This window comes from Furipterus horrens, unplaced genomic scaffold (assembly GCF_987537825.1).
Source record: "Furipterus horrens unplaced genomic scaffold, mFurHor1.1.pri manual_scaffold_8, whole genome shotgun sequence".
Lineage (NCBI taxonomy): Eukaryota > Metazoa > Chordata > Mammalia > Chiroptera > Furipteridae > Furipterus > Furipterus horrens.
In genome coordinates this window covers 31218560-31236111 of record NW_028327178.1, presented here as the reverse complement: position 1 = coordinate 31236111, position 17552 = coordinate 31218560, and the positions used below count along the sequence as shown (strand labels likewise).

The 17552-nt window shown below is 40.8% G+C and overlaps 1 protein-coding gene across 1 annotated transcript in view; it reads right to left on the bottom strand.

The window, feature by feature from the left end:
* The window catches only part of B4GALT6 (beta-1,4-galactosyltransferase 6), an 88210-nt gene extending 70897 nt beyond the window's left edge, over positions 1-17313 (bottom strand). The window contains exon 1 of the mRNA XM_090285677.1: positions 16094-17313. Coding sequence (XP_090141803.1) covers positions 16094-16208 — 115 coding nt within the window. The 5' untranslated portion in view covers positions 16209-17313. The remainder of the gene's footprint in view (positions 1-16093) is intronic.
* Positions 17314-17552: the final 239 nt, after the last annotated feature.

The following is a 17552-nucleotide window of genomic DNA, read 5'->3' as shown; positions in this document are numbered from 1 at the left end:
TTGCAACAACATGGATGGAACTAGAGAGAATTATGCTTAGTGAAATAAGCCAGGCAAAGAAAGAAAAATACCATATGACATCAACTAATACAGGAAACTAAAGAACAACACAAAGGAACTAAATAGAACAAAGAGCAGAATAGCAGTCAATAGGGGGGAGGGGAGAGGGAGAGAAGGGGAATAAGTAAGGGAAGGGTTTAGTCAAAGAACCTGTATAAAAGACTCATGGACATGGACAACGGGGAGGGATATGATTGCAGGAGAGGGGGTGGGTTGGGTGGGGGAGAGAAATTAAGGGAAAAGAGGACAACTGTAATTGAAAAACCAAAATAAAATAAATAAAAGAATTTTAAAAATTAAAAAAAAAAAAGGAAGCCACATTCATCCAGATGGGTAGGAGGAGCAGAGACACAGAGATGGGCAGAGAGGCATGGAGACCTGGTGTGGTGCAGAGAAGCGGTGGAACAGGCGGTCACGTGTAGTGGATAAAAATTGGGAGGGGTACCTTGGGAGCAAAGTACCCCAGCCACAGGCCAGACCTCACAGCCCAAGGATCCAGCGCCAGGAAGATAAAGCCCCATAACTTCTAACTTTAAAAACCAGTGGGGGTTAGGGTGGCAGAAGAAACTGCCAGATTTTCAAGATTCCATTTAAAGGGCCTGCATGGACTTAAAACTTATGCAGAACCATCTTCTCTGGGATTCAGCACCAGGGCAACAGCTAGAAGGGCACCAGTAGCATATGGGCACTACATGAAGTAACTGGAAACAGGGAAAGTGCCATGTAAACCTCCAGAAGCCAGGAAATGGCATTGTCTCCTCTCTGAGCCCTCCCACACACAGAACCACAAAGCAGTGAAGCAGCTGTCCCACCCTGGTGATTACCTAAAGTTCTGTGCCACACAATTAACAGGTGCCTTTTCTACAACAGGCCACTCTACTAAGACAGGGAGTCAAAGCAGCTCTAACACACAGAAACAAAGACAGGGAGGTTGCAAAATTGAGGAGACAAAGAAATACAGCCAAAATGAAAGAAGAGAACAAAACCCCAGAAAAAGAATGAAACAAAATGGAGATAACCAACCTATCAGATGAACAGTTCAAAACACTGATTATTAGGATGCCCAAAGAACTCACTGATTATGGCAACAGCATGAAAAAGACCCAAATATAAATGAAAGTTACACTAAGTGAAATAAAGAAAAATCTACAGGGAACCAACAATGGAGGGGATAACACTGAGATTCAAATCAACAATTACAAACATAAGGAAGAAATAAGCATTCAACCAGAACAATAAGAAGAAAAAAGGATTTAAAAAAATGAGAATAGTATACGGAGACTTGGGATGTCTCCAAATGTATGTACCGGCATCTGAATCATAGGGATGCCAGAAGGAGAAGAGGAAGAACAAGAAATTAAAAACTTATTTGAAAAAATAATGAAAGAAAACCTTCCTAATTTGGTGAAGGAAATAGACATGCAAGTCCAGGAAGCACAGAAAGTCCCAAACAAGTTGGACCCAAAGAGGACCATACCAAGACAATCATAATTAAAATGCCCAAGGTTAAAGATAAAGAGAGAATCTTAAAAGCAGCAAGACAAAAGCAGAGTTACCCAAGAAGGAGTTCCCATAAGCCTGAGCAGATTACTCAAAAGAAACTTTGCAGGGTAGAAGGGACTGGCAAGAATTATTAAAAGTGATGAAAAGCAAGGACCCACAACCTAGGTTACTCTATCCAGCAAAGCTATCATTTAGAATGGAAGGGCAGATAAAGTGCTTCCCAGACAAGGCAAAGCTAAAGGAGTTCATCATCATCAAGCCATTATTGCATGAAATGTTAAAGGGACTTATTTAAGAAAAAGAAGATCAAAACTATGAACATTAAAATGGCAACAAATTCATAACTATCAAGATCTGAATCTAAAAAGCAAGCTAAGCAAACGACCAGAACAGGAACAGAATCATAGATATGGAGAAGATATGGATGGTTACCAGTTGGGAGGGGGAAGGAGGAAAATGGGGGAAAGGTGCAGGGACTAAGAAGCATAACTGGTAGGTACAAAATAGACAGGGGGTTGTTAAGTATAGTATAGGAAATGGAGAAGCCAAAGAACTTATGTGCATGACCCATGGACATGAACTAAGGAGGGGGATTGCTGGAGGAAAGGGGGCATGCGGCGGTGGGGGGAGGTGCAAAGAGGGAAAAATCTGGACAATTATAATAGCATAATCAATAAATATATTTTTAAAAGATCTTTAGACTTAGCCAATAAATCAAAAAAAAAGATTTAAATTAGATATATGAAAACACTAACACGAGATACCTATCAACACTGTCATTTGTTAATTCATTGTTATTTCCTTAAAATAAATGCATAGCTTCTTTAAAGCAGGGCAGGAACCTAAAGAATTAAGAGTTATAAACCACATTGCAGAAGAGTCAAATCAGAAGGAAATGAAGGAATTAAAAAAGGAAGAATGCAGGAAATTAGAGTTTTTAAATTAAATCAGTAGGGAAATTTACTTAATGAAATTACAGAGTTAAAGATGAAACTGTAAACATCCCCAGAAAACATTATAAAATTATAGAAAATTAATGATTTCAGAGTACGTAAGGTGAATGTGATTTCAGAGTCCATAAGGTAAATGTGAAAGGAATCTCAATCCACTTACGAATTCTATCATGAAAAAAAAATGTAAGTGAGACCAATCTGAACTAGGTTTTACAATCACTCCCAACTTTCTCATGTTTTCACAATTAAAATACCTTTCACAGTTTCAACTAATTCACGATAGGGAAATGACTGTAAAACAAGCAGGAGCGAAAAGTACAAAGCATGGGAAATGAATTTCAAAGATTTTCAAAGTTAAAGAATATTTTAAAATCAATCAACAAGACACTGCCCTGGTCGAGTAGCTCAGTTGGTTAGAGCATCATCCTGATGCACCAAGGTTGCAGGTTCCATCCCCAGTCAGGGCACAAACAAGAAGAGACCGGTGAATGCATAAATAAGTGGAACAACAAATCTCAATATCTCTCTCTCCCTTCCTCTAAAAAACAACCAATGAATGCATAAATAAGAACAACAACAAATCGATGTCTCTCTCTCTCAAAAGAAAAAAAAAAAATCAATGATTTATAAATGAAAAAATAAATCAATGTTTTCACTCCCTTTCCCTATTCTCTCTCACTCTCTCTCTAAAATCAATATAAATAAATAAATAAAAGAAGGCACCTTATAATTATTTACCACAGGTCTCCAGATTCAATTTTTTTACGTCCAGTTTTTCCTTCTCTGAGTCAAACTAGAAATTGCACTATAATTAAAAGTCATAATTTCTGAGTGATTAATTTAATTATCAGGAAGGCAATATATATAACATGGTCTCAGTAAAGTCATATTAACACCAGCAAGCCTCAAATATTGCGAGATATTTTAATCAAGATATGTTATAACAAACTTCATATAACTACTTAACTATAAGGATATTAATTATCAAAAGAGTTTTCTAGCCAAATAATGATTAAAATTTGGGGGGAGAGGGTTTGTTTTGTTTTTAAATTAAAGTGTAACACGATTCAATATTTGTACACATTACAAAAGGATTGCCATAGATCTGTCACCATACAAAGTTACAATTTTATTTATGGTGATAAAAACTTTTAAGATTTACATTTTTTTAGCAAATTTCAGTGTTGCAATACAGTATTATTGACTATAGTCACCATGCTGTACATTACATCCCCATGACTTATTTACTTTATAGCTGGATGTTCATACCTCTTAATCCTCTTCACCCATTTCACTTACCCTGCAAATTATCCCCTCTCTCTGGCAACCATCAATCTGTTTTCTATCTATAAGACTGGTTTTGTTTTTGTTTTTGTTTTTATTCCACATATAAATTAAATCATATGGTATTTTTTTTTCTCTGACTTATTTCACCTAGCATAATACCCTCAAGGTTTATCCATGTTGTCGCAAATGGTAAGATTTCATTCTTTTTATGACTGAGTAGTATTCCATTATATATATGTACCACATCTTCTTTATCCAGTCACCTATCAGTGGGCACGTAGGTTGCTTCCGTATGTTAGTTATTGTAAATAATGCTGCAGTTGAACATAGGGGTACATATATTCCTGAATTAGTTTTTTCATTTTCTTTGGATAAATATCCAGAAATAGAATTGCTGGATCCTATGAAAATTCTACTTTAAATTTTTTGAGGAACCTCTGTTTTCCACAGTGGCAGCAACAGTTTACATTACGACCAACCATGCATAAGGTTTCTTTTTTCTTCACATACTCACACTTATCTCTTCTTTTTCATAATTGCCATTCTGACAGGTGTCTCATTGTGGTTTTGACTTTCATTCCCCTGATGATTAGTGATGTTGAGCATCTTTTCATGTACCTGGTAGCCCTACATGCCTTATTTGTAAAAATGTCTGTTTGGATCCTCTGCCCATTTAAAAATCAAATTGTTTGTTTTTTGTTACCAAGTTGTAGAAATTATTTATATATTTTAGATATTAACCCCTTATCAGATATACGATTTGCAAATATCTTCTCCCATTCAGTTGCTGGCCTTTTTGTTTTGCTGATGATTTCTTTTGCTATGCAGAAACTTTTTAGTTTGATGGAGTTCTATTTGTTTATTTTTGCTTTTGTTGCTTTTGCCTTTGAAGTCAATTCCATAAAACATGACTAGGTCAATGTCAAGAAAGCTTTCTGCCTATATTTTCTCCCAGGACTTTAATGGTTTCAGGTCTTACACTCAAGTCTTTAATCCATTTTTAGTTAATTTTGTGTATGGTGTAAGATAGTGGTCCAGTTTCATTCTTTGCATAAGACTGTCCAGTTTTCCCAATATCACTTATTAAAGAGACTATCCTCTCCCCATTGTATATCCTTGCTTCCTTTGTCATAAATTAATTGATCACTTAAGCCTGGGTTTATTTCTGGACTCTCTATTCTATATCATTGATCTATGTGTCTATTTTTGTGCCAATACCATATTGCTTTGATTATGATAACTTTGTAATACAGTTTGAAATCTAGAAGCATGATGCCTCCTGCTTTGCTCTTCTTTCTCAAGATTGTTTTAGCAGCTCAGGGTCCAGACAAATTTTAGGATTGTTTGTTCTATTTCTATGAGAAATGCCACTGAAGTTTTGATAAGGATTGTACTGAATTTGTAGATTGCTTTGGGTAATAACATCTAAACAATACTAATTCTTCCATTCCTGACCACAAAATATATTTCCATCTATTTGTGTCTTCTTCAATTTCTTCCATCAATCTCTTATAGTTCAGTGTATAGGTCTTTCACCTACCTCCTTGGTTAAATTTATTCCTAGGTATTTTATTCTTTTTCATGCAATTGTGAATGAAATCATTTTCTTAATTTCTCCTTCTCATGGTTTTTAGTGTACAAAAATGCAACAAATTTTTGCATACTGATTTTGTACCTTGAAACTTTACTGAATTTGTTTATTGATGTTATCTGGTAGAGTCTTTATCATTTTCTATATATAAAACCATATAATCCACAAACGGTGACCATTTTACATCTTCCTTTCCAATTTGGATGCTTTTCTTTCTTTCTCCTAATTGCTCTGGCTAAGACTTCCAATACTATAATGAATAAAAGGAAAAAGAGTGGACATCCTTGTCTTTTTCCTAATTTTAAAAGAAAGCTTTCAGCTTTTCCCTGTTGAGTGTGATATGTCAGCTAACCAGTTGCCATATATGGCCTTTATTATATTGAGGTATGTTCCACCTATACCCACTTTGTTGAGAGGTTTTATCATAAATGGATGTTGAATTTTATCAATTGCTTTTTCTATATCTATTAAAATAATCATATAATTTTTATTCTTCATTCTGGCAATGTGGTATATCATGTTGATTGATTTCAAATGTTGAACCATCCCTGAAATAAATCCCCCTTTATCATGGTTGATGATCCTTTTAATGTATTGTTCAATTTGGTTTCCTAATATTTTGTTGAGGATTTTTGTATCTATGTTCATCAGAAATACTGGCCTGTAATTTTCTTTTTTGTGTGGTGTCCTTGTCTGGTTTTGGTATAAGGGTAACACTGGCCTTGTAAAATGAGTTTGGAAGCATTCCCTCCTCTTCAACCATTTGGAAGATTTTGTGAAGGACTGGTATTAGTCTTCTTTGAATATCTGGTAGAACTCACCAGTGAAGCTATCTTGTCTCAGACTTTTGATTTGGGGAAGTTTTTAATTACTGATTCAATCTCATTGCTATTATTCAGTCTATTCAGATTTTCTATTTCTTTATTTTTCAGACTTAGATGATTATATGGTCCTAAGAATTTGTCTATTTCTTTTGAGTTTTACAATCTGTTGTGGTATAACTGTTCATAGTAGTCTCTTATGATCCTTTGTATTTCTAACATCAGTTGTAATTTCTCCTCTTCTGTGTCTGATTGTATTTACTTATACCTTCTCTCTTTTATTCTTGGTGAGTCTAGCTAAAGGTATGTCAATTTTGTTTATGTTTTCAAAGAACATCCGTTAAGTTACCTTTCCTATTTGAATTGAGGGGATTTTAACTGCAGCTTAAACAGAACTCTGCCAAGTTCTACTATTACCAAAAACAAATATACCCATGAAACATAACAAATCAAGTTGGCCCAATATAGGATTTACATGCTACAGAAAAGATAAAATTGGGCTACTACCCAAAATTCTCCAGGGGGTCTCAAGATATGAGGCAAAAATACCTAGTTTTAATTGGAACTCTTAAATTATCAATTGCATGTTAATGGCTTTCTGGGTATCCTCAGAAAACCTACTTTCAACCTTCAGCTGACCTGATCTTCAACTCAAATCACAGTATTACTCATATATTATTCACTTTGTTATTATCCTGACAAAAGACAGAAATGGAAAGAAAAGGTCTTTAAAATATTAAATCACTCTGTCCTCCAAAAATTAAAATAAAAAAAGGTGAAAGAAATGACGGGGAGAGGCTGTTCTTATTTACCTGGTAAATTGCAGTCTGAGGCAGTGGTAATAATAATCAGCTTGGTAAGGAGACCAGGAACATTGACCAAAACGAGAATAGAGCAAACACATAAAGCCTCGGGGGCTCTCAACTCTCTAAGAACTCCAAAACAGGACCTAGGAAATCCAAACTCTAAAAAAATCACTCTGCAATACACCTTCTTCCCCATGGCTCATAGCAGCTCCCCACCCACCTCCACATTTTTACTTAGGTTAAGACAACATGAAAGGCAGGATTGAAAGGGAAAACACGTCACAAAAGAGAGTGTGGGTGGAGGAAGGGACAGGTGGAGAAGCAGGTCTGCTTTTGGCTGGCTGAGCAAGGCAACTGCAGAGTCTAACACAGCGCAGAGTCACTGGGCTTAAGGGGCTCACAGAAGCCTGTCCAGTCTCCCAAGCAAGGCACCTTTTCCAGCCTTAGCAGGTTTGAAACCCTCAGCATGAAAACATAAAAGGAAAGGAGAGCTCATAAGGACACTTATTTCATTGTTTACAGTTCAGTTAGAATGAGTTGGTTTGGTTTCTTCACAATGAACCAAAAATCTGCCTTGCAGTTACCCTCACTGCTCTCTGGAGCTATCCCCACAAAAGGTTTCATCTCTCTTTGTATGGTATCCCTTTAAGCTGAAGAATAGAGAGCGCCTATGTACCCCGCATCTTCCACTTTCTAGGGCAACAATGATCAGCTCCTTCTACTTAGGTCCAGTGGAAAGAGTCAGATATCCCAAGGTGTATATTTTAGCTCTTCCAAAAATTAACTACCTCAGCTCCTCCTACAACGATGTGGAACTTTGGACAACCGACAATCTTTGAGAGCTTGTCTTTCCTTCTCTTTCTTTACAACAAGGCTGTCCTACTAGTGTGGGGCTGGGATCATGGTAGGGACACCTCCATGGACAAAGCAGTGGACTAACTTTGGGATCTTGTTCCTCGGGCCTCTCTGCACACAGCTTTGGCTCCAGAGACACGGACCCCTGTGTCCCAGGTTCTCATGGCCCTGGGCCCTTGGTTACAGGGGCTTTGCTGGGGAGAGGAGGACCACAGAAACAACCACCAAAGCCCATGGCCTACAGCACAAGTGCTTTGAGAAACCTAATACATCCAATAATCAACAGGACGGTCCCAGGACAGGTTAGAAAATTATCCACGTTTTATAACGCCCAAGAGGAAAATGCATTCTGTTGCCAACCAAATTCCAAACAGTGTTTGAAATACCTACCATATACAGAGACTACAAATCTAGATTAGGAGTCTTCTTTTAAAAATATCCACAGACATGGCTATTTTTATCTTTAATAAACATTAAAAGGCAGTAATGATGAACATTGCTGAAGAATAAATATATCACTATATCATTCTGCCACACTGTTTAACAGACCTCAGATTTATTCGTAAAAGAATAACATGGAGAATGGTATTTGGCATTGTCAGCTTTCAATAAATCAATTTTCCCTTCAGAAATACCTCATTTACCACAAGGCCATAGGATTTAGATTCACTAATGCTGAAACAATACGGCTGATTTACATACACTGCTCAAGAATGGCAATCTGACTGGGGAAGGCAGTCTCTGAGAATGCCTCCCCATTCTCTTGAGTGTGGATTAGAGCTAGTGAGTTTTCTGAAAAAGAAAAAAAAAAAAAGGAAAGAGGGTATGGAGAGATCCACATGTCAAGGAACTGAGTGAGGCATCCAGCCAACAACTTGTGAAGAGCTGAGGTCCCCAGTCCAACAACCCTCCAATCCACATGGGTGAACTTAGAAGCAGATCCTCCTCCAACAGAGGCTTCGACCACTGCCCTGACCAACATTTTATAGCCTAGAAAGAGACCTTGAAGCAGGGGCACCTAGACAAACCATGTCCAGATTCCTGGCCCACAGAAACTCTAAGATAATACACACTTGTTGTTTCCTAAATTTGGGGTAATCTGTTAGAAAGTAATAGATATCTAATACACTGACCAACCCTGGCATTCTCTCCACTGTTCCTAATCCTTTCCATATTCTCTCAAAGTGTCTAACGTTCAACATCAGAATGGCATTGACGAGTCAGCTGGTGAGAGAACGAACTGGAGCTGTCATACAAAGAGAAGTGATTTAATCAGGAACATTCAGTCAGTCAACAATCCTTTACTAAGCCTCTAGTACGTGCCAATGCAGAAACCAAATCTCTTAAGCTCATCTAGGGAACAGTTCACTCTATCTTGAGATTTGTTTATACAAACAGAGTCCCTCACTCTAAACAGATAACTCAGCCACCCACCTCATCAGAACTCCCTCACTTCCCTCTCCGTATGCATCTCATTTTTGCTATCGCAAACACCTTTATCTCCTCCTCTCCTATCTCTAAAAACTCTGCCTGTACACTTGATCCCACTCCCTCCACCTGGCTTCCTTGATACCAATCTTGCTCCATTTAATTCATTCATAACAATACAGTCTAAATATTTCTAAAATGCAAATCTGATCATGTCACTCTCCTACTTAAAATTGAAGCTCAATGGTTTGACACTGTCCTCATAAAGTCCAAGTTCTCAAACTCAGCTTACAAGGATCTACAATATATGTGATTGGAGTCACTTTTTATACCTCTGGCTTCAGCCCACACTCCCCTCTGTGCTCTAGGCTTTAGCTCCTGCCTTTTTTATTTTTTAACTTCCCATTTCTCTCTCATCTTTTAGCCTTCAAATACTCTATTCTGGTCAGAAGTACTATTCCCCAAGCCAACCCTTTAATGATCAAACTTGAGCTCTGACCTCAGCTTAATCTTCCTCTTCCCTCTAATGCCTAAACTAGTTTAGTTCCCCCAACCGCATACTGGTACATCTATAACTATATTTCACAATCTATTCTAGTATAGTTATCTTTCAGTTGTGTGAATTTCCCACTGGTTATATGCTCTATGAAGACAGGAATCATGTGGATCCTGTTCAATGCTGAACCATAGTGCTTTGTACAGCCAAACATTTGCAGCACAAAAAAGTAAAAATACAGTAAAGTCTTAGTAGATCACATGTCATAATTTGTTCCCTTTCTCAAATCTTCAAACCTTACCTTTACTCCCTAAGCCTCTACATAAGCTTAGATCTCCTCATCTTGTAAAATTCCTTTGATCCTACATCCTTTCATTTCACCCCCTACCTTCCACTAAATGAGTCATGTTCAATTTACCTCCCATCTACCACCCAACTCAAGGCAATCTGGCTGGTGCCCCATGACACCACAAAAACTGCTCCTGCAGTGACAGTCACAGACCTCCTATTAGTCAACAGTTCTCCTTCCAGGCATGACGCCACAGAATTTCACCCCACTGCAATACTTGTCTGCCTGATCATTTTTACTTATTTACTTATCTTTACAAAGGTCTCTCTTCACTTTCATGATCTCTCGCTCTTTCACTTTGTTTTCCTGCTCCAATTTTCCACTTGTTCTAAACTGTTGGACTTCATCTATGGCTACTTTCTCTTTCACAAGGTCTCCTCGGGTAGCCGGCCATCTACACTTTCCAGGGTATCAACCACAGAGACTCCCATTTGGGTTTGGGAGTTAAAAAGGGTAGCAGAGCATCATGGGAAGCTTTTTCAAACTACACATGGGCCTTTCCGTATTCCAATTTAATCCCTACCATTCCACATTTAAGAGTAACTAACTTAGTGAGTCCCTTCTGCTTGCAGGGATTAGTTTTGTTAGGTGTGTCAGGTGAGAAATAGATTAACTATCATTCACCTTTCTGCTGAAGACACCCAAATCTCTATCCTGTTAGACACTTCTCCTGGGCTCTAAACCCTTATTTCCATTTGTCTACCTACTGACAAGTTCTTCCTTAAGATCCTATGGGCATCCCAATTCAATTTCTCTAAAACCAAAAGAGCCTCCTTAAGGCTCATGCCTTTCTTTGTTCCCTATTACCAAAGCTTTGTTGTCTAAGCTAGAAGGCGAGCATTGTCTTAAAGCTTCTCCCTTTCCTTCAATCCAACTATTCACATCCTCTCAAATCTGCCCTGATCCAACTATGACCTTGATCAGGTTCTAATCTTCTACTGCCTGAGCTACTGAAATAACATCCTCCCAGCCACTGGCTCTGCCCTCTGTAACCCGTCCTCCATGCTAGAAGAATTGCTCTAAAACAGAAAATTACATCATTCCTCTTTTCCAAACTTCTGGTGTTTCCTGCAATTTACAGAACAAGAACTTTAGCATGGGCTACATGGCTTGTAAGAAAGGCCGAGAGGAAAGAAATGACCAACACTGTGGCCTAAATCAAAAGAACGCCTGAAAGGAGCGTGTAGATTGAGAGTGTAGATGAGAGCACTTGGTGAGGGGAAAACCAAAAGGACCTTTGAAACACAAAGCAGATGATACCAGATCCAAAAGAACACAACCCGGCTCATCCAGCCAGGGCCAGGAGGCTTAAAGGGCTACCACAGGAAAGCTGCAGAACAGGCAACTACCTTCTGCGCCAACCAAGAGGAACCCAGCCAAAAGGGGAGAGGGGCTCTGAGCAAGGACTTAATTAAGGCACCCTCTCCCACAAGACATACACCCTGACCACCCATCAGTGACTCCACCAGTCCCTGCAGGGCACAACCCCCCTGGAAACCCAAATAACAAAGCAGTAAGACAGCTAATTCCTTCAAAAGGCCCACAGGAATTCAGACCAAAGTGGCCCAACCAACTTCCACCTTGACTCAAAAAATAAAGCAGCCTGTCTGCTGTCTAGCATGGGTCAGCGACTCTGGTGTGTCAAAAGAACATTGAAACCCCCACTTCCAGAGCAGCTGTACAATCGTCCCCACGATACTACCCCACTGACCACAGGCACATAACCTTTCTTGGTCATAGACAGCTTTGAGAGAGTTGTGTGAACCAAGACCAGTTTTTCTCTGCCAGGAATTTTAGGGACCTCAAGCACCAGAACACTAGGCTGGGCAGGGGAGCCCCAAGACTTCCCAGTCTGTTCCACCTACCACCTCACGCCTTAAGCAGTAGGCAGATGGAAATAGTCCTCTATTTTCTGGAACCTCATGCTGTTCCCTCACTAGAATCCCTTGCTCCGTTCAGATAGATCCTATCCATCCTCAAGGACACACTCCAACTACCACCTCCTCCGGAAATCCTTAACCAGCCCTCACCACCCGCTGCATGCTTTCCAAGGACTTGCTGCAGCTTCTTCATAGTGCTCATCCCATCATAGTGTGAGGAAACCAACTGTGTCTAAGTCACCTCTCTACCTTCCCTGCCTCAAACACAGTCTAGCCTCTCCGAGGTTCCCTCTTCATGTGTGCTGAATGAATCTACAAGTCAGCTCATCTACTCCTTTAATACTATAGCAGGAAAATGACTGTTGTGTTGGAAGTTATGCTGGAAACTGTTTCATACTAAATGGAATTCCACTCTCAATCCAGCCAGTTTCCTTGGAAGGAAACTGCACTCACCTTTCTGCAATCACGCACAGAAGCAGAGACAGAATGAGAAACAATTCACAGCTCCTGCCTCTACTGGGTGAGCTGGGGGAGATGGAGGGATATCTGCAGACCAGTTTTCCTCAGTACTAAAGTGCATAAAATAAAGACTATCTCTGTGTTTCCTACATGAATTAGAATTTCAAGGAAATGTTTCAAATTCTTCTTAAAATAATGAGGATTGAGTTTGGTGGAACTCATTGCATTAAGACCAAAACAATCAAAAAACTGTTGAGCAACATGGGAAAACATTAGAAACTAAACAGATTATACTGTCTGCAAATGTGTGGTACTATCTGCTCATAAAGAGAGAGAGGGAAGGAAGAACACAGGTGAAGGAGACTAAAGAAAATCAAATGACAGGAAGCCTGAGGAAGGCACACGACAAAAGTAGGTCTCTGGATGGAAAAGATAAGAAAATATCATTGACCCCTACTAAACAGGTTAACGTGGACAGGAGTCACACAAACCATTTAACAGAAAAGACTCCAAATATTTATTTAAATTAATAAAAAATGATCTCTTTAGTCGTAAGACAATTTTGCCCCAAGATGTAATTCAGGCTAAAATATGAACTATCTCAAAAAGATTCTTTATGCCTATTATGTAAGCTAGTTATAAGAACCTAATTAGTTTTGGATACATCTCATTAATAAAAAATCTATGATGAAATGGAAAGCATGCATAAAGCATTTCTGCAGCATACCAAAGTACCACGGTCATTTTGAAAATCAAATTGTGTGATTGCTTGTTGCATTGTGAGCTGAACTAGCCACATTTTTCACGGAACATCATTTTTACTTGAAAGAACAACTGGCAAACGATGGTTATTTAGACTTCTGTGTTTGACTCGCATTTTCCCAAAAATGAACAAAGTGAGCCTGACATGTCAAGAAAAACTGACAGTATTTGTTGTCAATGATAAAATTCAAGCTTTCAAGCAAAAATGTGAATTTTGGAAAACAGTTTCCCCATACTAACAGACAAATAAGGAGGGTTCTTTTTTTTCCCTGCTAAATGATTCTGGGTTTGGAAAACAGATTCCATTTAACAAACTGATAGAACTTTATAAGTTTTGCTTTTCATTCTTACTGGCTTTAATCATTTTTTTAAGTTACAACTTATAAGATCCATCAAAACAGCAGTTTAAAGTGTGTGAACCTAAGAAAATTGCCAGTTTTTTATGACATACCAATGATTGTTCTATAGCAAACATTAAGCACAAATAAGGAAAATGTATTAGTATTTAACATCAATTGAATTTTAAGAATCTATAGATAACATTAATGCACTAACAACAAATGGATAACTACTACCCTGGCCCTAGGTGGCTCAGTTGGTTGGAGCACTGTCCTGTACACCAAAAGGTTGCAAGTTCGATTCCCAGTCAGGGCTCATACCCTGGTTGTGGGTTCGATCCCCAGTCAGGGTGGGTATGGGAGACAACTGATCAATGTTTTTCTCTCATACTGATGTTTCTCGTTCTCTCTACCCCCTCTCTAAAATCAATAAATATATCCTCAAGTGAGAATTTTTCTCAATGACTATCAAGTAACAGCTGGAATTTTGATTCCCTCTGCTTATCTTTTTGAGTAACATAACTTTACCACATTACTCAAAATACCAAGAAAATAAGAAAATGGTTATCTAATTGTAAAAACACTTTTTCTCCGAAGTCAGTTAAATGTCTAATAAACTAACATCCAAAGAGATTCAATTTTTAATGACTACATGCTGTAGATTGAGGAGTTAATTTATAAGCCTTCCAAAATAACAGAGGATTTTTAAGAGAAGCCTGCTGAATATTTTGGTTAACTACTCTTAAATCTACTGAGCTTTCACTGTCATTTTTACTACATGCTTCAAGGAATATTTTATTTAGCCTGAAGAAGAAAGCTACATTAAAGGAAGGTAATATCTTAAAATATTCATACTTCTTCAAACTTTAACCTCACACTTCTATTCTGGGACACAGAAAGGTTTCAACCATTTATGTCTTCCCAAGCAAAACATGAGCTTATACATCTTACTTGAACCCAAAAATTTAATCAAGAAAAAGTCAAGTCATATACCTGAAACCAATATAATATTGTATTTTAACTGTACTTGAATAAAAATAAAATAATAAAATATAAAAAATCAATGCAGTGCATATTTTTACTTTGCCAAGCATTGAAATAAATTAAAATGTCAACCCTCTTGTTCAAGAGTCAATAAAGTAGCTCATTTAAACAAAAAAAGAAGCAGCCCTGCCTAGCGTGGCTCAGTGGATTGAGTGCTGGCCTGCAACCCTAAAGGTCACTGGTTTGATTCCAGGTCAGGGCACATGCCTGGGATGCCGTGGCAAGTCCCCAGTTGGGGGCATGAGAGAGACAACCAATTGTTTCTCTGGAACATCAATGCTTCTCCCTCTCTTTTCCCCTCCATTCCACTCTCTCTAAAAAATAAATAAATAAAATCTTTTTTTTTTTAAAGGAAAAGTCTTGTAGTAATTTTAGGAAATTAAAAGGTCCCAATAAGGTTTGCTTCTCCCCCTACCCCACAATTTATTACAATAAGCTATAACCCCACAAGATAATGCCCTGATAATAATCCTGTCTCAAAATTCTGCAGGTGTGTTTGCACTCTGTAGGAGGCCATACATTTTTAGCTAAGTCAAAGAAAGAAACGGCATTGGCTTAAAAGACTGCTAGTGTCTAACAAGAAATTATAGGAGATGCCACACTGTGACTAAGTAATTTAACATTAAATACATAACAACCAGGAAAAGCTCAGAAAAGTTTTGTAAATACAGTGTATTTCAATACCCATATGAAGTTGCTATTTCTCAATCATTAGAATGCCACATTGGCACCTTTTCAACCAAAGGGGGCTGAGGAATTAGGATATTAAATTAAGAAGCCAATTCAAGCACGTTATACAAAAGTGTAGTTTAGCCTAAAGGCCAGAAAAATGATAGTTTAAAATGTTAAACTACAGACTATTTTATATAATTGTTACTTTAATTATTATTTTATCTCAGAAGTCATCCTAACAGGTAGGCGAGGCTACTATCCTTAAAAAGCAGAGCCAAGCAGACTAAATAATGCAGCATTGTTTTTACAAGAAAACTCATGGCCTAAAAATTGCTGAAGTATGGCACAAATGTTCACTGACCCCATTCTTATAAAGTGACCTAGAACACTAGAATATGCACATTCTTGAACTCCATCATATTTCCTGCCCTTGGTTTCTCCATCATATTTTTACAGCCAGTTATTATATCCGAGTTTAAGATTAAAGACTTGATGTTAAATGGATAAAGCTGTCATGAATACTCAAGAAAGCGACCAGGGCATCTGGGGCCATTACACCTAATTTTGCCCTGTCCATTTAGTGCAGTCTTGAAGCGATTTAAACGTGCATTAACAAAACTCACATACCAAAGCCATGCCCCCAAGCAGTTTATTTGACAAGTCTGAAATAACATTTCAAATAAAACGCTTTCTGCCCCGGCTGTTTATACAGCTTCCAAATCCCGTAAGTAACATCCTGCCTTTCCTCCAGTGTGACCGTGGGAAGAGAGGGTGTGTCTCGGTGCTTACCGATGCCCGGAGCCACATAGATGAAGTAGAGACAAGATGAGGACAGGGAGAAGAAGAAGATGAAGGCGAGGAGGGAGCGATTGGAGACCCGCATTATCCGCCTGAGCACAGACATCTTCCTCTTCCCGGAGAGCAGCTCGGGCTGCGCTCTCTCGCCGGACTTGCGGGCACCGTCCAGGCCCTAAACTTCCATGAATGTGCTAAGAGCCCCGCGGCCGCAACGGGGTCTGCACTGGGAGGCTGTGGGGGAGAGGGCCCGAGCGGGAAGGAGAAAAGGGAGGGAGCGGACAGAATGAACCAGAGGCCCGAGAGCCGGGGGAGGGGAAGCGCGGGAGGACTACGGGGAAGGGGTGGAGGGGGCAGAGGGGCCGCAAGGACCTGCGGAAGCCAAGGACGCGCGTGTTATCGGCCCGGCAGCGATGGGAAGAAGGAGCCCAGGTGGGCAGATGCGCGGGCTGCGCACAGCGGCGCCCCTGCGGAAAGGGACAGCGAATTGCAGCACGCCCGGGCTCCCCGGTGTCCCCGTCCGCGGCGTCCCGGAGTGCAGGACGCGAAGCCCCGCGCTCAAAATCTGGGCCGCCTGCGCTCCACAGGCCTGGCCGCCTCCTCCTCCTCCCGACCGTGGCGTCTGGTGCCTGCGCGGGGCTAGCGTGGGCGCCGGAGTCGCAGCCGGAGCGCTCGGCACGCGGGGGCCTGCAGGGGCCCTGGGGGCCGAGGAGCTGGGCGCTCGCCGGCGTGCAGCCTCCTCCTCATGCCGCACCGGGCCCCGGCGCCCCGCGGCGGCCGCGGAAACAGAGCGCAGGCGAACGAGGTGTCCCGGCCAGCGACAAGCGCGCTCCGGCTACGGTTCCGGCTCTGGCTCCGGCCACTGCCAGCTGCCCACCCAGCCGCAAAAGCGACAACCGCAGCAGCATTACAGCCGCCAGCCCGGGTGAGGCGCCCCCTCCAGCACCGCCCCCGCACGGCCCGCGGACACCAGGCGAAGAACCGCCCGGCGACTCGCGCTGCGGGGAGAGACGAAGTGCCCGAAGAGGCGGAGGCCAGGCGTCGTCGGAACCGAGTCTGGATCGCAGAGGCGACGGCTCTGACGAGGCGGGGAAACCGCGGAGGAAAAGCAGGGCAGGCGCGCGCGCCCGGAGACCCCAGGGAGGGTCCGCGCATTCGCTGGAAACTACGGGAGGCCCTGCGCCGGCACTGGAGGAAACCTAGGGGCCCCCGCCCACCCGCTACACTCCCGGCTCCCGAAACACCGCGCCTCCTGATTGGCCAGCACGGCGGGAAAACCGGCCCCCTCACCCGGCTCCTAGACCTGAACCCCCACCACCTCTTGCGACACCGCCACCCCCGCTCGCCTAGGGACCCCAGAGCTCGCGCGCTGCCTTGGGTGAGGGCCGGGTCTTGATTCAGATACGTTCCACCCAGGGGATCAATAATGAAGGATGATGTACCTGAAGGGAAA